Genomic DNA, 21,524 nt, shown 5'->3' on the forward strand with positions numbered 1-21,524 from the left:
CCTTTCCACTTCTAAAGGCCACAGCGTTTTGACAATTGGAAACAAAATAAGTTGTGCACTTTTTTTGATAAATTATTTTTGGAACAATTTTTCTTCAATAAATAAATAATAATAAAAATCGTCTCCATGTACATTGTACACACCTTTATCTCGTTAGCACCTCTTCATAAACAACATCGCTGAGGAAACGGCGCTTCTTCTTTGTTTCCTCGTCCGTCCAGGGCAAGAATACGGAGGCTGCTGGATCTGCCAACGTTTTGATAAATCATTAGTTTTAACCAATTATTCAATTCGCGCCAACGTATTTTGCCTTTTCGCAAGGAAAAATACAAAGACAAGAGAAGAGAAGAGGAAAAAACCCGTAATGGCGAACGCGGCTGAGTTTCTCTTCACCATCGACCACGGCTACGCAGCAACGCTTCCTGTCATTGGTTGATAAAAAATGGCCGCAGCAACGGTTCCTGTCATTGGTTGGTAAATAAATGGCCATAACTTGGGAAGCACTCGTCCAATTAATATCAAACCTTGAAAAGGCACATCCTCAGGTCCCCAGCAATATACCTGGCAAGTTTCAATTAGATCGGACCAACAGTTGTCGAGAAGCAGCGGTCACAGACACGCACACACACACACACACACACACACACACACACACACACACACACACACACACACACACACACACACACACACACACACACACACACACATTGCTGGAATTATAGATAGATGCTTTTGAGCATGGTAATTGACTTGTGCAAAATGGAAGGGTCCCAATTTTGCGTCTTGTTGCATGTGCACAGTGATTGCCCACAGGTATACTTGGATTTTGAGGTTCTGATTATCAGTTTGTTCTTATTTATTTTGTTTCTTGTTCTGGATAATTGTTGTTTTTTTTCTTTGTTTGTTTTTCAAAGTTTATTATTTACTTTTCAGTGCTGCCATATTCCAGTCTAAAGGCACTGTCACACTTTGACGATTTAGCTAGCGTATGCCGACTGATGAAAAATTTGTCTAAAACGCTGGCACAAGTAAAATACGTTATGGGTAAGTTTTGATAACATTAAGAGAACGCTGAAAAACACTGCCATACGTCGTAGTACGCTGGCTTTCATCGTTGTACTTTGCGGTTGTCCTCAAATTTTAGCATGCTTGAAATTTTACGACATATGCCAGCGTATGACTCACACGTTCTGCTACCCTGGCCATAAGTTGTAGGCACGTTATGCGATCATTGACACACGTCGAGGCACGTTACTTGTAAATTACTCATAAGTCGAAACACGTCGAGGTAACGCTTAGCGTACCCAAAACTTATTTCTAACCTATGAGTAACGTGCTTTGAAACTATGTGTAACGTACCTCCAACGCGTATTGACATATGAAGACGTATTTGATTGACGTCTTCCGGACGACCACAGAACTTACTGAACGTGTTTCTAATTTACAGCTACCGTATAATGGCGTATTGGCAGTGTTTTTTTAAAACAATAACTTCCACTATTTCATCACGTGCTGTTACGTCACGTCCGATCGCCTCTTCAGTTTGCTCATGTCTTATTCTTAGTTCCTCCTCTGTGAGTATTTTCTGTTTGAGGATATTGTCACGTCGACATCGAAACTTAAAAGCAAATGTCTGAATATATTTTAAAATTCGTGATCGACTAAAAATATAATAATAAAAAAACAACAACAACAACAACTTCAGATATTTCGTCACGTGCCTTCACGGAGCCAAGGAGAAAAAAAGAAAATGTGCCTTGACGGAGAAAATAAGTTTTGGGTATCCTAAACATTACCTCGATGCGTTTCGACTTATGAGTAACTTGCAAGTAACGTGTGTCGACGATCGCATATTGTGACTACAACTTATTCCCAGTGTAGCGAAACGTGTGAGCCATATGGTGAGTACGTCATAAAATTTTCAGCATGCTTGAAATTTCACGACGTACGAGACGTACCACGAAATATGACGGCCTACTTCATCGTTTTTCAGCGTGCTCTTAACGTATACACAACTTACCCATACCGTATTCGACTTGTGCCAGCGTTTTAGACACATTTTTCATAGGTCGGCATACGCTGGCTAAATCGTCAAAGTGTGACTGCGTGGTTGACACTTCCAATTCTCAGGCGGTTATGATTTAAATAGGCGTGCGGCAGCTTTTTAGCAGGCTACGCCACAAGTTCGTCAGTAATACGTGCAGCGCGCTTTGCCTAAGTTAAACTATCGTTGGGCATAGGTTGTGATCGCCGACAATAGGCTAAGCATTCATTGGTATAAGTTATCTATAAGACAACGAAACGTTCTGTGCCCGTTACTAATATGTTATGCATACGACCAACACGTTATGAATATGACCAAAACTTAAAAAAAAAAAAACCATAAAAATTTCAGCGTACGCCAATGTTTTACATACATTTTTATACGTTGCCATTGCTGGCTAAATCGTCAAGGTGTGACAGCGCCTTAACAAGGCGACTGATACTTAACTACCTTTCATTGATACAAGTTTTAGCTTTTAAATACATACAAATTGTTGTTTAGAATTGCTCTATAGGCAGAGTTTTATTTCCTTCCTGGTGAGCAGCAAATTGTGGTGACGATGACTACAGATGATATGGAGAATCTGGTGTTTGCGCTTGGATCAAAGAAAGCAATGTCTCGCCTTCACAAAGACATGCAAGATCTGGTATGTTATCAAACGTCGGATGTTTATGAACACCAATATTTAGTCTTTTGTATAACAAAGGACGAATTTGTGTTGTCTGATTGTACTACTTTTATTTCTATATTAGCAAATACCACCCATCGCTTCGCTGACGGGGATACGGAGACAGAGACAAAGACAGAGACAGAGCAGAGACGCAAGGAGTGGGTGACAGAGACAGAGACAGAGACGACTGATTGAGGAAGTGGGGAGAGCAATGCATCACCACATGTCACTATGCACTCCTGGAGGGAGGGGGGGGGGGGGAGAGAGAGAGAGAGAGAGAGAGAGAGAGAGAGAGAGAGAGAGAGATAGAGATAGAGATAGAGATAGAGATATATAGATATAGGACAAAGAGAGGAAGGGGTGGAAAGCAATGCCTCACCACACATTGCTATATATTCTGGGAGGGGGGGCTGCAAGGAGAGAGGTGGGAGCGAGAGAAGGAAGGGTGGGGGAAGGAGAAAGTGAAGCCTCAGAAAAAATTGAGTGGAAATCGTTCAAACAGTAAATTAATTAAAATATTATTGCAATATTTTCCTATTCTCTCTTGGAGGCATGATTCACTTGTCTCGTTGCTTTAATCATAATTTATGTTGCCTTCCTAACTCTGAAGATTTGCCCATGGAGAACCCAACCGTGGTCGTGGGAGCCTTTCCTGCTATCCCGCTGGTTAATTATTTTCATTGCACTCAATGAAGCTACACTTTCGGAACATTCCTTAATCGTTTCTTCACTCAATATTATTCTCCATACAGAAGAAAAGGCTAAGTTTAATGCTTTGGCAGTTTGTAAATATGGAGGCGGGTTCACAGCCTTGCTTGCTTAAAGTAAACGAGCCCAACCCGCGCTCCGCGCAAAGTTTCTACAGTGAGCGTTCGTGAGGACATCAATATATCCAGTGTTCACAATGTGATTTATAGAATTTCTTTCTATAGAATGTTTCTTGTTACATTTTTTTTGTGTCAAATGCACCTTCTAAGGTGGTCAGCATATGCAGAAGAGGGTTTTACATTGCATACGCTGTTTTCTAGGAGTGGCATTACGCCTCTCAGCGGTGACGGTCTGTCGACCACAGACGTAATGACGTCAGCGAATCACCATTGACGTCATTACTCCTCTCAGCGGTGACCTCACACGTCACCATGCAAACGAATGTAAAAATTAGAAAATCGCCAAAAATTCCCAAACCTGTCCATCTGGCGCGATCTCGCATAGCCCATGCTGTACATTAGACCACAGAGCACCCGTATGTCAAAAGTGGCGACAATCCGTTTCGGCAGTTTCGGAGGAGATACGTCCACAAAATATGGCTTGGCGTATTCATATAATGATACATAAATACGCAACATAAGAATTGTTAATTTCTTTAAATTTTTAGATTTCGCTCCAGATTATGACACTTGATTAGTCCACATGCTCCGATCCTCAAATCTGAAGACATTTCGATTATATGCTTTAATTAGTCCATGAGCGTACGTTGTGGTTCCAAGGCAAGGCGTTTTTGAGCAGGCTGAAACAAGTGGTGGCTTAAGACCACTGCAAGGGAGTGCAGGCTGGCGAAGGATAGACCTGTTTTTCTTTTTTCATGATGAGATGAGTTAATTTTCTTCAAAAGGGGTGTTTGAATTTACCTAAAGGGGCTGTCACACCTTGACGATTTAGCCAGCATATGCCGACATATGAAAAATTTGTCTAAAACGCTGGCACGCGTCGAATATGTTATGGGTAAGTTTTCTATACGTTAAGAGCACGCTGAAGCACGCTGGCATGCGTCGTAGTACACCGAGCTCGTCGACAAATTTTAACATGCTCAAAATTTTTTGACTTATGCCAGCGTATGACTCACACGTTCCGCATAGGCTGGCCATAAGTTGTAGGCACATTATGCGATCATTGACACATGTCGACACACGTTACTTGTAAGTTACTCATAAATCGAAACACGTCGAGGTAATATTTAGCGTACCCGAAACTTATTTCTATCCTATGAGTAACGTGCTTTGAGCCTATGTGTAACGTATCTCCAACGCATCTTGACGTATGGAGACGTATTTGACGTCTTCCGGAGGACCACATAACTTATTGAACGTGTTTCTAACTTACAGATACCATATAATGGTGTATTGGCAGTGTTTAGGGGAATTGGTATATAAAAATGGGCTTCACAGGAGGAACCCATCAGTGTTCCAGACTTTTAATAGGCTACGCCACGTGATCGTTGGTGATACGCTGCCGCGCGCTATGCATACGTTAGACTATTGTTGGACATACGTTGTGAACGCCGACAACACGCTAAGCATTCGTTGGTATAACTTATCTATAAGTTATTGAAACGTTTTGTGTACGTTACTAATACGTTATGCATACGTCCAACTCGTTATGAATACGCCAAAAACTTTAAAAAAAAACAATAGTTCAGCGTACGCCAGCATTTTACATACATTTTGATATGTTGCCATACGCTGGCTAAAATGTCAAGGTGTGACAGCCCCTTAAACACCCAGTTTTAATTCATGCACTCCCTTGGAGTTCCTCTAGTATGCATGTAAGTCTTCGGGACACTACGTTTCATGGTTTTGGAGATAGGAAAACACACACACACACACACACACACACACACACACACACACACACACACACACACAATTTTAGATATACATTTTTGTTTTGCAAATTTGGTGTGAAATGGCTTGATAAAGCGCATATTTTTGTTCATTTTTATGTTCAGGCTGTTCCCTGTGCAGCAGGACATTGCGTGCATGCGTTATCTCCTTTTGCGGGTTTCAGGAGGTGGGAGGATGTTTTCCCAGAACTCAACATTTCTGCCTCATTTTTGGTAAAGGATCATGATTCATGAACCAAATTCTGAAACTTCGTTCTCATAGCCTCATTCCAAGGACTCTTTTTCAAAATCTTCATTGAACCTATGACAGCCTCCACATGTAGCTCATTTGAAGTGATAGTCCCAAGAATTTTTTTTTATACTCAGTACGTGTTTTCTTTATCATTCCTGTCCCTCCAGCTATCACTGGCATAATTTCAGCTTTCTTTAATTTCTAAGTCCTCTTGACCTCATTTTTCAGTTCCTGGTATTTGGTGATTTTCCTTATTTCTGTGGCATTTAGTCCAAAGTCATTGGGAACTGAGACCTCGATCAACAATGCCGACTTTTCCTTTTTGTGTTTGAGCACGATGTCCGGACACAATGCTTTGTTTGCAATGTCCACATTTCATGAGATCATTTTGTCATGCGTGAGCATTATATGTTCATTTTCAAGGATCGAATTTGGTTTGTGTTTCCATGATTGTTCTGGGACTGGGATGTTGAAATGTTTACAGATGTGCCAGTGGATTACTCTGCAAACGCTGTCATGTCTTTCTGTTTACAGCTGTTCTGACATGAGTTTTTTTACATCCTGAAAGGAAGTGACTGGTACTTTCTGTTTCTAACCCACAAAACCTGCATTTGTCTAATTGGCTCAATCCCTCCATTTTCTTAAAAACATTGGTGTGGTGTCCTTGGTCTTGGGTATTTATGATGACTCGTTATCCATCCCAATTAAGTTGACCTCTTTTTGTAATTTCTTTTTGTAGTTTTTCCTATTTTGTTTTGTTTTCCGATGCACTAATTAGGGCTGTGTTTGTTTCTGTTTCCTTTTCCTGTGTCGTATCTGTAATTTGCACCTGTTTTTGGAAATTTGTTGTTAAATGGATCAACGATCCCTTTTCTGGTTTGTTGTTTTCTTGCTTGTGTACAAATCTCATCCGATAGTCTGTTGAACTTTCCACATACTCCACTCGTTCTACACACAATGTTCTTTGCACTTGGTTAAGCTCCATCAGACCGCCGCCACCTTCTCGCCTCGGTAAATACAATCTCAGTATGCATTGGTTTTTGTAGAATATCTTGTGAATAGTTCGAAGTTTCTTTGTTTTGGTGTCTAAGTTGATCTCCAATTGTGGCCAGTTTATAACTGCAGGGTTATATTGGAATAGTGGCACTGCAAGTTGGTTTATAGCTTTAGTTTTGTTTCTTGAAGAGAGGGATGACATCCCTTTTTCTGCGTCGGTACTCTTTGCTGATTTTTTTACGTATTTTTGTTTGTGTTGTTCCTGGGGTCTTCTATTCTGATGTATTTGCCGGATGCTTCGTTTCTAGTTCCTATGTTGCAATTTGATTGATTGAGATGTCTGTTCTTTTTGTTTTTCCATGTACAAATGTGCATTTGGCACATTTGTCAAGACCAAACTCCATTTGAATGTCCTCCAAGTACTGCTTTGCTAGTTTCAGTTGATCTACCAATTTCTTATCATTCAGTGCAAAGAGTATCCCACTGTTTGGCCTGATGTGGATCCGGACCTGAACTAAAATCGAATTGGCTTGTTCTTGTCACCTACCCAACTCATTCACCAAGTTTTGTCGTCACTCTTCCACAACTTTTTGAGATATCGTACTGTATATCGTTTTTTTTGTCCTATCTCTCAATGGCGAAGAATTATTTGGTAATTTAAAAAATTCTCATACCTGGATCCAGATCCAGATCTCCACCAAAATCAAATCAATTAGTCCTTATCAAACACCCAAGCTGTCACGAGTTGCTTAAGATTTCTAGCATTGACCATGCTGGAGTAAAGTTCTAAAACAACGGTCTTTGATTCTTCTAGAGCTACTACTGCGGAGAGAAGCCGAGGTCTGCAGCTCGTTATCACTTGCCAGATTGCCTCAACATACTGAGTGAGAGTGGTGAGGTTAGCGATGCCATTCTCGATGAAAAGGTAAGCCACAGGCTTCCTCCTTGTCTTTTTCGGGTGTATAATCAAATCTTATCCAATGAATTTCATGATAGAATGTTCTAATATAAAATGGACTAGGCCTTGCAGTCATTCCTGCTGGGCAGCAAAGCTCAGAAATTCCAACTGAAACTTTTCAAGGAACTGAAGCAATTATTTGTTGAACAACATAAGTCCGCTTAGTAGTGCTATGCAATGATAATCTCTTTTTGTTGCAGATGATAAATTTCTTGAAGAATAGTGCAGAGAAGATAGAGTCCATTCATTTCTCTGATCAGTACTCTGGTGTCAAAGTCAATCAGGAGTAAGTTATTGTGAAATATATATATATTTTTTTTAATCAAGAATTGTGGCTTTCCTTTGGCACCTCTTTCTACATTTATGTCAATCAACATCCACTAAATAGTTTTAATAAACCATGCCTTGCCAAAAGTTCCAAGCTGGAGTTGTAAATGCAGTATATATTCTTCACAGGGAAGGGCAAAATGTCAAGCTTCCAGAGACTCAAAAGAGTTTGCTGTTTACCTTTAATGGTGAGTTTCTGTTTGTGCATTTTTCTCCACTGAGCTGCCACATTTGCTTTGACATTGTCTTGAGCTTTTGATTTGAGTAGTGCAGTCGTCTGCAGATGTCGTGGGCTGATTCGGATGAACGGTGAGATTTGCTATCATGTTTATGGACATTTGAGTCTCATGATGGTCAGCTACAAGATGCAATTTGATAGTTAGAGTAAATGTAGCCATATAATGACATGATGTATGTCCCTCCATGCCACGTATTTTGCTGATTTGTCCGTGACACTGGTAGACCAGCCTGTCTTCATGGATTGTCTATAATTTTAATGCAAATTTCGGTAATTGGTAGTAAAATTTTATCAGCTCCCGGTCTGAGTGCATTGGACATTAGTTCATGCAGCGCTTCCTTCCATTTCATCAAAGCAAAGTTTTCCAAATCAGTCCTGTTGTGTTTTTCTGTTATATTTAACCTCCGCCATTGAAGATCGGAGGTTAGTGTTTTCACCCCTCTTTGTTTATTTGTTTGTTTGTGAACAGTATTACGGAAAAACTCCTCGACGGATTTCGACGAAACTTGGTGGGGAGATTAGGTATGGTCCAAGGATCATGCCATTAGATTGTGGACTTGGTCCAAAATCTAATATGGCCGCTATGGTGGCTATTTTGAAAAAATATTTGAATTTTTGTTTTTGCATTTCTACATGTTTTAAGTGATTACCAACCCAAAAATGAAAATAAAAAATGTTAGAGAAAAAAAAACCTGAAAATTTTGCAACTTTTTTTTAAAAATTTTCGATTTTATTTGAAAAATATTTGATTTTTTTTTTGCATTTCTACATGCTTTAAGTGATCCCCCCCCCCAAAAAAAAAATTGTTTGAGAAAAAAAATTCTTTTGAAACTTTTTTTTCAACCAAATTTCGATTTTTTTTTTTTGCATTTCGACATGTTATAAGTGATTTCCAACAAAAGCATGCCAAAATTATAATTGCGGCTGATTTTGGAACTTCAGTTGGATATACCCACGTAAAATCAATTTCTGTCTCAAGGAATCTAGTTATGACGAATGAATTGAGTATGTAAAAGTTAAAAGTAAATGGGAAAGGTGCAAACTATAACTCTGTGAGCACTGTTGACGTCAAATTGAATGAATAGGATATCAGGTTCACTTGAGTGACCTAGCAGTATTGGCGGCGGAGGTTTTGCACTCTACCGAGTGCTCCCCCTCTAATTTTGTCCTTGTGTTGCTGTTCGTGTTCTCTTCCATTTTACTGTGTTTAACCATACCTTGTTGTGTATTGTTAAATTTGTGTTGCTGAGATTGTCTGACCTTCTCACCAAGGTCTCAGCAAGTGGGAGATACAGAAGGATAATGTTATTATAATTATTTATTTAGCCCTAATGTCTGCCTTAAGCACAATAATATTTATTAAATGTAACAGTAACTTTCCTAAGAATCCCCAAATTAAATAAGTATGAACATTACATACTGCAATGCAGCTCTTCAATAACTCACGACTCTCGATGTGGCAACTCTGCTCACTCAAACACTTCACACATTAAACCCCAGTGGGTTATAAATGGGTGAAGGGTCGGCGGTGAGCCCCGTTTTTTTAAAGGATCAAAGTCCGAAGGGTATGCACAGATGGTGAAGCTGATAGAAGAAGTTAGTCCATCATGTTAAACCAGTCTCAGATGGAAAAGAACCTGAGTCAGTGGCTAAAGCTGCACCATAGATAAGGAAGAAGGGAACCAAGCTGAAAAGGATGAGGTGGTTGAAGGACGAGAGAGGTTGGAGGGACGAATTATAAGCTATTTGAGGATATGCACCTGTCTACACACCAAATGCCATAGCGAAATGGCATGAAAATCACCCAGAATGGTGCCAACCAGAGAATATAGGGAGTTGCATTGGAAAAGCCAACAAGATATCAGCAGTGCAATGTCTGACAGGAAGGTCCCACCAAGAGTTGAAGGAATTCAGCTGAGGCGAATACCTACCTCCATGGGTATGTATGAGAATACCCCAATTCTTCCTTCACTGGGTATCTCAGTTTTAAATGAATAATAGATGATCCGTAAAGCCGTTGGGTTCCCGTTGTGATAGTGATTGATGAAAAAAAAATCAATTCAAGAAAAAAAAAGGATAGCTCCAGCGAACTATACTGCTGAGGTTGCTTGCATTGATCAAATACTCCTGAAGATTGAATCGGGAATTGATTTATTTTTTTAATAATTTTTTGCGTTGCCCGATTTGAACGGAACTTGATACTGCACACCGCAGGCAAATGGTAATTAAGGTGGCCCTAAAATGTTTGTGCTCTCTTGAAACATTTTGGCTGTATTTCAGGACTATATATATATATATACACACACTCACACAATATGAGTTTTAGTAATATATAGATGCACCCCTCAAAACAGAGCGTGGCAGTTCAAGAGAATGTGTCCACAGCTTCCTCTCCTCATAGTCCTTATCTCCTTCTCCTGTTCTAAAACTGCTGTTTTATTTTCACTCCTGTGTTACTATTGTTGTTGTTGTTATTGTTACTTAACAGGAAACAACCTTTTCCAAGCACAATTAAATGAATATACTGCTCTTCTTTTTTTATCTCTTTCATGAGCCAGATATCTGTTCATAAAAAAAAAAAAATCATCATAATGGTGTTGAGGTGAATTGTATCATTTATGCCTGGAATTCCTGTTGAGCTTTTACAAAATACAAGGGGGCTGGCAAGATAGTTTTGGAGGGATGTGCACTCGCATTTGAGCTGCATCGTCCAGATTTGAATCTCAACCCAGCTATAACATGTCACCCTGTTGTTTTGCATGCGAGTGCACCGTCCATCACAAGGTGGTTAAGCTGAAGGATCTGTCTGCCAACACTGGTTGCTGGTTGATGTTAAAGATCCCACCATGTCTTTCGCGAAACGTAGGCGAGTTATTGCCGGCATCCTCAACAATTTATAAATTCCTTCCCTGACTGACTACTGGGAAGGCAATGACAAACCACTCAGCATAACCCTTGCCAAGTGACCGACACTGAAAAGAGTGTGGTACATTGATGATTATAAAATGCAATGCAGTTTTGGAACTTTGATATATGTATTTGTATATGTTGTTTGTAGTGTAGCAGCATAGCAAACCTGTTGTGCATTTTGTGATACAAACACCAAATTTGGCACAAATGTACATCAATATGTTGTGAACATTTTCAGATATTGGGCCACTTGAAATTCTCTCTTTATATCCGCCATATTGGATTTCAAAATGGCCGCCACTTGAAATCTACATTTGCTATTATCCCTGAACGTAATGCAGCTATTGACTTGATTCTGGTATCTAAATGTATGTTTTTGGGGGCAAGGAATCCAATGGTACCATTTTCAACTTACTATTATATATCACAGTCTGTTATATAATTTTATTTGGAAATTATCTAGGCAAATATTGGATTCAACACAATACTTTGAAAATAATGTCTTAGTTCTGTAAATGTCTTAGGCATAATACTGACATGCTACATGGTCTAGAATTTGAGGCTCGGTGTACTGGTATCTGAGGCTAGGTATATACCGGTACTGAAGATACGTGTACATAAACAGTGTCAGGTTAACAAGTTCAGCATTGCCACAAGTACATGTATGTTGTTGACTCATCGTCATGTGCAGTCCCCTTCACACACACAGAAGGCTGTGTACTGAAGGGCAGCCTTTTTGCACTTGCAGCGCCTCACACACCCTTTCTTGCACTTGCAAGAAACCAGCTCAATGCAGCTATGAGCTACCTCAGTTAGCCTGGTCCAGTAAAGTGTGTACTGTCCTTCTCCAGTCCTTGACCAACCCCAGTTGGTTGGTGGAGGGAGCTCTGGTGCTTGCAGCAGTATCTGACCCCACACATGTCCACCTTGATACACTGCCCTCTTGACATGTTCCTCCAGAGCTGCCTTCATTGCAGGGATGAGCTGCACATTGTTCTTCCTTGCGAAGAGTTTCCTCCTGGCTTTGTCAATGTCTGTGCATTTGCTGGTTCGATCATACAACAGGATCACGAACCTCTCGATGATGCGCATTGCATCGTCTGGTATATCACGAGATGCAGAGGACAGCAGTAGCAGCGCCTCAGTGAGTTCTGGCAGTACCATCCAGACTGCCCACGCAGTCTTCTTGCCATGTCTATGAAAACTAGACACAGTGTCGCATCCAGTTAGAGAGTGGAACATTGGCAGTGCACGAGCCTTCTCTCGTCCCAATCCAGCTGCTATTTTGTGTGCTGCTTGGTATCGGAAACTCTGGCCTGTTCCGAATGCCAGCCACAGTTTGTCTTCTGGTTGCAACTTCTGTGCCAGGGACACTGCCAGCACCACAACATCGGTGTCTACAGTCCGGATGAGTATTGCATGGTGTCCATGCTGGACTGCGTGAGATGCATGCAGCAACATCCGACTGTCAGCTTCTTCATGTTTACATGGGGTGAGTGAGGTCAGATCTGGCAGTAGTGGCTTGCTGAGCACTGCCTCTCCATCAGTAATGACGAGTCGCTTGTCCTCCTGGTCAAACCATTCCATGAGAGCTGCTGAGAGGAACCTGAACAGCTCGGTCTTGTTGCTGTCCACTCGTAGGAAGTTCTGCCAGTTTCCTGGTATGGCTGCGGCAGCCACCACACGTCTCCGCACACCTTGTCCCCGCTTTGCACGTGTACTACCTTTCAGTGAATCAGCAAGGTAAGTATCCCAGACCAGATCCAGGTGTGACACTGTTTGCAGCTTCGTGGACATATATGGGATGAAGATCTGTTGTGCACACTCTTCAAAGGTCTTTGATGCAGCCGACTTCAGCATCTGGATGATGGCTGCTCCATCAAGCACAATACAGGTCGTGACAGGAGTCTCTGTCTTTGCGTCGGAGACTTCTTCCAAGCATGTGAGGAGATCACTCTTGGTACCAGTGCAGAGGCTTCCACCATCAGACAATGCAGGAGGACATGCCTGATTCTCGTGACAAAAGAACTCCTCAAGGTTTCCATCCCCCATCTGGCAGCCAATGTACAGGCGTGTGAAGAGTTCACAGTCATTCTTGATGGAGGCGAGCTGTTGCTGACCTATGCTCTGGCTTCTTGGAGTGGAAGTGCTGAACACCTTCAGCTTGTTACGACGAATGGGTGCGTCCACTGCCTTTGTTCTGTCCAACAGACACTCTCTGGTGAAAGCCTCGAACTGCTCTTGGCCAATCCTCTTGGCATTCATCACGGTCTCCACAGCAGCAGGATCTGCGATCTCCTTTGTGTCCAGTTTGACTACATCCTGACTCTCCTCCTCCAATGGGTTGCCCATCTCCTCGATAACACCGATGAGAGAGCGAACATCTTTCACAAATGAGGCCTGTATACTTGGCGTCTGATCATGATGACGTGTGTCTGCTGTTTGCAGTCTCCAGTGTTGGTTCCCATCCTGGAATTCTTCGATTACCCTGGCAACTTCTGGTCCCGCAACCATCCAGCGATGTAGGGCACTAGGGTTGTCAGTGAGCCCAACTGCTCCACCGTCTCCTTTGATGCAGGCATTATTCTGCTCATGTGCCTGGTCAATCGTGATTGAAGAGAACACCCTCTGTGTTTTCTGAATGGTGAAGTGGCTTTCCCTGAATTTCCTGGCTACATCTCGGTGTTTGATGGTGAGTTCGGCCATGTCCTTCAGGTGCACTGGTATCCACCTAGCATAGTGGGTGTGATCCAGTGCACGGAACCAGGAGACCAGCTCTGTCAGAGCATCGAGGTACATTATTAACGATCCCTGCCTGAGAGAACGCACATACACTAGAACCAACAGTTCTAGTTCCAGCACGGTAGCCCAGTAGTGAAACTGGGGGATGTCTTCTCCTCTCTGGCAACACCAGTCTTCAAACTCCAGAAGGTCCTCTGCATCCCTGGTTTCTCCCAGACATTGTGGTTGTAGGCACGGTGTTGCAGGATGTACAGTGCTGCTGCAGTCACTTGATGTGCTCTTCTTGTGCACAAGACATGGGATGCTCGCAGGAATGAGTCTGCTGTCCCTGCTGTCGCAATCTCGGCTTGCACAAGTGCTTGCACCCAACCACTCCCTTTCAGCCAGTCCCCCAGTGTCCTCAGTGCCGCCATCTCTATGTGGAGTCATGTTTGTAAACATTGTTAAAAACATGCTACAGTGCATTGTAAAGGAAACAAGACAGATGGAAGCCTATACAAGAAATTTCTGTACTCTAGAAACACAATAGATGGTTTAAAGGGTCTAGGAAAAGGGGATTATACATGTTTGGTATTTATCGACAATATGAATGTAATGTTACATAAAATATGCATATGAAAAACACAAATGAATGGGTCACTTTGTTTCCTAATGGGATATGAATTTATATTTTAGACTGCCAGTATATATATGAGCTTGGCTGAGTTGTTACTAGTGATTTAGTATAGTTTTTTTAAATTTATATTTACAGAACTAAGTCATTCTTTTCAAATTATTGTGTTGAATCCAATTGAAATGAGAGCGAGAGATGAACCTTCAGAGTTTAGGCTTTATTCCATTTGATTGGAGCCGCTTCTGTGGACACACCAGGAAATACAGGTTCAGCTAGGAGTACATAAGCAGAAACGTATACATGTGCAGTTAACCATTGCAGACTAATCCGCGTAAGCACGGAGTTCGATATAATCTCCATTCTCACCAGTCAATGAGCACCTTCAGTTAACGAGCATCAAGTGGACAGCCGATGTCAATAGCAATGCCCCGGGGACAATCACTCGTGCCGCAGAGAGACATCCCCTTATACGCGAGACGCACAACATGTGATCCCGCGTCATGTCCCTTGATTCACGTTAATTCACCACATTCTCCTCACCTTTAAAATGTAACTAGGGGCCCATCTTACACACCATGATTGCTTTAGCTCTATAGGAGTATACATTTCAAGCAACGCGGACTAATAGATCTACAGGAGCATACATGCCAAGCAGTGATTATTTTGAGTTGTAGGAGCATGGAAATGAGCATCGATATATGATATAATGGGCATATAGGAGCATGAGCAGCGAGAATGCCGATAATCCCCTTTACAGATTGAGTCGTCGAGGGGGCCTTATTCGTCGACCTCTCCGGGAGTAAACGGCAGTTTCACTTGAGGGAGACTCCCGATCCTCTTGGTGAGCCTCGACTTGTGCCGGGGATGACTCCTCGATCGCCCTCGGGGGAACACGGCAGCCCCGTCGCCTGGCGGAGTTCCTGGGGGAAATGTCAGAAGGAGGAGAGCCAGGAGGTGGTGTACCGGCGGGAGGAGTACCGGCGGGAGCCAGATGGCGAACCGACACAGTGGTCTCCCTGCCATCCGGGAGCCTGACATGAGCATACTCTGGATTAGTGTCAATGAGTTCGACCCCCTCCACCAGCGGTTCATACTTGCTTTGTCGTACCGGGCGTTTCATGAACACTGTACCGGGGTGGGTCAGCCAGTTGGGCACCGTTTGACTGTCAACATAACGTCGTTGGTGAGTAAACATACGTTCGTGAGGAGTGGCATTTGTGGACGTGCAGAGCAAAGAGCGTATGGAATTCATTGCGTCAGGAAGAGCAACCTCCCATCGCTCGGGGCCCAGTCCTCTCGATTTCAGCGCCAGAGTTATGGCTTTCCAAATAACTCCATTATACCTTTCCACCTGCCCGTTCCCCTGTGGGTTGTAACCCGTCGTTCGACTAGTTGCTATGCCGTGCTCTAATAGGAATTGTTTTAGCCCGGCCGACATGAAACACGGCCCTCTGTCTGAATGTATGTACGAAGGTCTCCCAAACATAGCGAAGACGTCAGACAGACATTTTACGACAGTGCCCGAGGTCATATCCGAGCACGGAAACGCGAAAGGGAACCTTGAATATTCATCAACAACGGTGAATATGTATCTGTTGTCTGTCTCGGTGGGCAGGGGCCCTTTGAAGTCGATGTTTAGTCTCTCGAAGGGGGAAGTAGCCTTGATCAGTCTGCCAGATGCCGCGCCAAAGAATCTGGGTTTTAGTTCAGCACAAACAGGGCATGAAGCATTCATTTGTTTAATATCTTCAACAGAATAGGGAAGATTTTGTCTGCGTACGAAATGTGCCATCCTGGTTACCCCTGGGTGGCACAGAGACACATGGAGGTCTTGCAAAGCCTGACTGATTGTTGCCGAACTGTAGACCCGGGAGAAGGTATCTGCAGCAGGGTTTTCCTTCCCGGGCCGGTAAACAATGTCGTACCTGTAGCAGGCTAGGTCTATCCGCCATCTCATAATTTTTTCATTCTTAATTTTCCCGTTATTTTTCCCATCAAACATGAAAGCCACGGATCGTTGGTCCGTAACGAGCGTGAAGTGGTTTCCCAGTAAATAATGTCTCCATTTACGCAGCGCTTCGACGATGGCGTACGCCTCCTTCTCTATTGCCGAGTGTCTCTGCTCGCTTCTAGAGAGAGTTCTCGAGAAGAAAGCGACCGGCCGCCCAGACTGATTAAGTGTTGCAGCTATGGCGTGATTTGAAGCGTCGGTTTCCACCACGAAGGGCACCGAGCTGTCGATCGATAAAACCACGGACTTACTGATATCATCCTTGAGATCGTGGAAAGCTTTCACGACAGCGGCATCTGGTGGAAAGTTTTTGCAATGCACTAGGGGATATATTTTCTCGGAGTATTGCGAAATCCATCTTGCATAGTAAGCGAACATCCCGATCACCCGGCGCATTGTCTGCAAGTCCTGAGGTGGTGGAAGCTCACGGAGCGGGCGCAATCGCTCAGGATCAGGCTTAATTGTGCCGTTGGCTATCGTGTAGCCGAGAAGGTCAATTGACCTTGCCGAGAATACGCATTTCTCGTAGTTGAGAGTCAGATTATATTTTCCAGCAATGCTCAAGAATCTGTCCAGATTCCTATCATGTTCCCTCTGATCCCTACCGCACACTGTGACATTATCCACGTAAACAAAAGTGTCTTCGAGGTTTTCATCTGAGATGATGTCGTCCATAACCCGTTGGAAGCAAGCTACTCCATTCGTGACACCGAATGGTATCCTTCTGAACTGGTAGAGGCGCCGCCCTGCCTGGAATGCAGTGTACGGTTTGTCTTCCTCTCGGATGGGAATTTGATGATAGGCGCTTCGCAAGTCGATGGTACTGAATACCTTATAATTGGCCACGCGTTCGACCATCTCATCTATGCGCGGCAGGGGGTAGGCGTCGAGTTGGGTGAAGCGATTGACCGTTTGGGAATAATCGACAACCATCCGTCTCTTATGGTTCTGACTGCTGGTCACTAACACCTGTGCGCGCCATGGCGAATCGCTCGGTTCTATAATTCCCTCCTCCAGTAATCGCTTGGTTTCTGAAGTGATGAAATTCATGTCAGCAGTGGTATATCGCCGCGATTTGATCGCTATCGGTTTGCAGACCGGCGACAAGTTAGCGAACAGCTGGGGGACGTCACCTCCGCGGTGGTCAGCGCATTTAAAATTAGACGAGGCTTGCTTCCTCCAAAGGGTATTTCGATGCTCGTGTGCTGCTTGAGGACATTATGACCCAGAATTACGTCTGCGCACAAATCACGAAGCACCAGCACCTTTACATCCCGATGCGTGTACCCTTTTACGTCCAATTCAACATTGCAGTACCCTCGTACGCGGGATTGTAGTGAGGTGGCGGCCATGCATACCGTATTGTCAGTCGGGTGGATTACCCATTTCCTGCCCTTCACTAGCGAGCTGTTGACGAAACTTTCAGAGCTACCGGTATCAATCAGTGCCTCAGCCATATGCCCGTTAATTCGCACGTTGATGATAGCCTTGGATAGATTCCCCGGAGAGGCTGCAGTCAATTTATTTTGCGAGTAGAGAGCCGCAGAAGTGGGTTTATTCCTCCTTAGAGTAGATTTACATACCCTGGCATAATGCCCTTTCTTGTCGCAATTCATGCATGTGGCATCTCTGGCTGGACATTTTTGACGAGGATGCCTTTTGTACCCACAAAAGAAGCATTTACCGACCGGAGCAGTTGCTGAGGAGTTTGACGAGGTCTGGGTATCCGGCTCCTCGGGTGTTTCTCCATCCCTCATGTCTGGCTGAGTCTGTGCCAGTGGGGTTCCTTGGGTTCCCATCGTAGCAGCGTTCATGAGCAGCATCGGTGTCCCAAATGACTCAGATTGCTGCTGAGCCGTATCCATCGCTCGAGCCTGATCGACTACCTTGTCAAGAGTGGGTTGCGCTTTCTCTAGTAAGCGTTGCCGTATGTGGGCTGATCTGAGTCCTTGGATGAATGCCTCCCGTGTCGCTTCCTTTCGGTGTTCCTCGGCGCTTACGGCCCGGAAGCTGCCGTCTTTTCCCAGCTGATTCAGAGCTTGCAGGAACTGATCGATTGTCTCCCCGGCTGCTTGCTTGCGTGTGTTGAGAAGATGTCGTATGTATACCTCGTTCTTGGGCTTCACGTAGAGCGCCTGCAGTACGTCAATCGCTGCTTCGTAAGTGTCGCACCCCGAGAAGAGCCTGTATACGCCGGGCGAGACATGATTCACGAGAGCGGCAAATTTGTCAGCTCCCTCCGCGATGATGGTCAGATAGTGTGAGAAGGAGCAGAACCAATGTGACCATTTCATTTCTGCGTCAGTCGTGTTTGGGTCTGCGTCGAACCTCTCTGGTTTGTAGATCTTGTCCATCTTTGGTTGAGAGAGCCGAGAAAATCAAATGGAATAAATTGAAATGAGAGCGAGAGATGAACCTTCAGAGTTTAGGCTTTATTCCATTTGATTGGAGCCGCTTCTGTGGACACACCAGGAAATACAGGTTCAGCTAGGAGTACATAAGCAGAAACGTATACATGTGCAGTTAACCATTGCAGACTAATCCGCGTAAGCACGGAGTTCGATATAATCTCCATTCTCACCAGTCAATGAGCACCTTCAGTTAACGAGCATCAAGTGGACAGCCGATGTCAATAGCAATGCCCCGGGGACAATCACTCGTGCCGCAGAGAGACATCCCCTTATACGCGAGACGCACAACATGTGATCCCGCGTCATGTCCCTTGATTCACGTTAATTCACCACACCAATATTTGCCAAGATAATTTCCAAATAAAATTATATAACAGACTGTGATAGATAATATTAAGTTGAAAATGGTACCATTGGATTCCGTGCCCCCCAAAACATACATTTAGAGACCAGAATCAAGTCAATAGCTGCATTACGTCCAGAGATAATAGCAAATGTAGATTTCAAGTGGCGGCCATTTTGAAATCCAATATGGCGGACATAAAGAGAGAATTTCAAGTGACCCAATATCTGAAAATGTTTGCAACATATTAATGTACATTAGTGCCAAATTTGGTGCTTGTATCACAAAATGCACAATTCTTTTGAATATTTGGGCTAAGCCACCCCACTATTGTTGATTTTAATGTTTGTGTTAACTTTTATTTGCAGTGCCAGGAATGGGTAAAGCTACAAACAAGGACATGGAAGGGATGTTGCCTCTCATGAAGATGGTAATATATTCGATAGATAAAATGAAGAAGATACGACTCAGCAAAGAGGTGAGCTGCAGATGGACCATGGATGTTGATTAAGCAATGTAAGCCACAGAACAATGCTTTTCCTCATTTCGTTGATATTTTTGCCACGGTTTCTGTGAATTGTCAATTGTACCCACTCAAAGTAACTGGATATTTGTATGTATTAACACCTTACCAGAAGGGTGATTGGATGATTGCGTAACCCCCCCCACCACCCCCACTCTCCTGCAGTGACATATATATATATATATATATATATATATATATATATATATATATATATATACATATATATATATATATACATATATATATACATATATATATATATACATACACACACATACACACACACACACACATTTTTCGCCGCGTCACGTTGTGAACGCTGGCTCAAAGAGAGCTCCGCCTTGTTCTTCTTGTTCTTCTTCTTGTTCTTCTTCTTCTTCTTCTGGTGAGGACAAAACCTTTAGGATGTGGCTCTTGGACACATTTGTCCTTGTTTACTGTGAATAAGCCACCGAAAGTCCTCAACCTCTACCCTCCCCCTTCTAAAGTTGTTCTATCTTTACTCACCCTCCTCTCGCTCATAAAAGCAAACGAGCATTCCCACATCAAAACAGCGCAATATGTAACGCTTTCTGTTCCCCTATCATGGGATCACTGACTTCACAGAAACCCATCATAGGCGATTCAACTAATTACGTAACACATTGTTTTGCCCAAATCTGACACCACCCCCTCACCTATCTCCCTGTAAAACTTCACCCCCTAAAATATTACATATTGCTCGATGAAGACCCCTCCTGCTCCCTCAATTTCATACCTTAATCTGGGATGCTATTTGTTTGGTTTTTTTTTCAGTTACAACGAACTATATTTGAAAAAGAAAGGCATACAAGTATCCCATCAATAAGACCAGGCAGCAGTCGGAATCCCTCTAATGACATCATCGGACTAATCGCTCGGAGTGATGTAATCATTTCTAAATATGTTCAGTTGCTTTCATTTGCAAATCAGGTCAAGTGTCTGTGGAAAAAGCAATGATGGAATTTTTAAAAAGCGATTTGTTTTTATTATTAATGTATTTTTGTTTGTTTGTTTTTGTATACATACAAAGTCAAGGCAGTGGAAGAGCTAGCACACTGAATGGATCGGGACCGCAGCAGCATGTCCAAGGTGGAGCGACCTAGTTTCAAATCAAATTGGTGATCTGAGATGAGGTTGTTGTAAAAAAAAAAAAAAAAAAAAAAAAAAAAAAGGAAGGTTTTCATATCAACTGCAATGATGGATTCCATTATCTTGCTCTTGCTAATGATTGGAAGTAAACTGACAGGTCTGTAGTTGAGGGGATTGGTTTTTGCACATTTTATGTGGTGTCGTGATGATATTGATGGATTTTGGAGGAGATGGAAAATGACCTAGCGCAAATGACAGGGTGAAAAGGCCTGAGAGAGGATGTGTAAGACCAGCAGAGCAGGTTTGTAGGACACGTGAGCTGATGCTGTCTGGTCCAGTATAAGAGTCAGAGTTGAGGGTTGAAAGAACCTTCTCCACCTTCTCAGGTGTAAAAGACACAGGGTCCAGGGGCAGTTGGTTAGGACAGGGAAGGATGGTTACAGATAGTGAGGGGTTGGGGACACACAATTTGGAAGCAAACACAGAATTGAGGTATTCGGCCTTCTCATGAGCAGAGTTGACTCGTGACATTTGAAGAGAGGGAACGGATAGAAGGGGGGCATACTCCAGAGACAGACTTAACAAGATGCCCCCATGTTTTACAGGAGGGAGACAAGTCTGAAAGTTCATTCTTGAGGTTGGACCGATGTTGTTTTCTGGCTCTCCTGAGAGTGGACAAGCACTTGTTGCAGAGTTTTTGGAAAGCACTGAGATCGTCTTCGGTCGGATTTACCTTACAGGAAGAGGAGGCAAGTTGTTTTAAGCAACTG

General features: G+C 43.2%; 2 protein-coding genes across 6 annotated transcripts in view; one reads left to right on the forward strand and one right to left on the reverse strand.

Moving 5' to 3' along the window:
- The window catches only part of CCDC47 (coiled-coil domain containing 47), a 100,497-nt gene that overhangs the window by 41,486 nt on the left and 37,487 nt on the right, over nt 1–21,524 (forward strand). For 4 of the 5 annotated variants that reach the window (XM_085879625.1, XM_085879624.1, XM_085879626.1 and 1 more), the window contains 5 exons: nt 2,592–2,693; nt 7,380–7,490; nt 7,724–7,809; nt 7,980–8,038; nt 19,487–19,596. In XM_085879625.1, coding sequence (XP_085735751.1) covers nt 2,592–2,693; nt 7,380–7,490; nt 7,724–7,809; nt 7,980–8,038; nt 19,487–19,596 — 468 coding nt within the window. The remainder of the gene's footprint in view (nt 1–2,591; nt 2,694–7,379; nt 7,491–7,723; nt 7,810–7,979; nt 8,039–19,486; nt 19,597–21,524) is intronic. The other variant, XM_085879623.1, reaches the window with a different exon arrangement.
- Nucleotides 17,447–19,100, reverse strand: LOC147028851 (uncharacterized). Its single transcript, XM_085880272.1, has 2 exons — nt 18,946–19,100; nt 17,447–18,821 (listed from the first exon to the last, which is right to left on the reverse strand). The coding sequence occupies exon 2, from the start codon at nt 18,716–18,718 to the stop codon at nt 17,447–17,449; it is 1,272 nt and encodes a 423-aa protein (XP_085736398.1). The 5' UTR covers nt 18,719–18,821; nt 18,946–19,100.

This window comes from Eptatretus burgeri, chromosome 4 (genome assembly GCF_056783735.1).
Source record: "Eptatretus burgeri isolate ZD-2024b chromosome 4, Ebu_testis_v1, whole genome shotgun sequence".
Taxonomy (NCBI): domain Eukaryota; kingdom Metazoa; phylum Chordata; class Myxini; order Myxiniformes; family Myxinidae; genus Eptatretus; species Eptatretus burgeri.

What these genes read in the sequence shown, in the direction of transcription:
- LOC147028851 (XM_085880272.1), bottom strand. Translation starts at nt 18,718, where the DNA reads ATGGACAAGATCTACAAACCAGAGAGGTTCGACGCAGACCCAAACACG.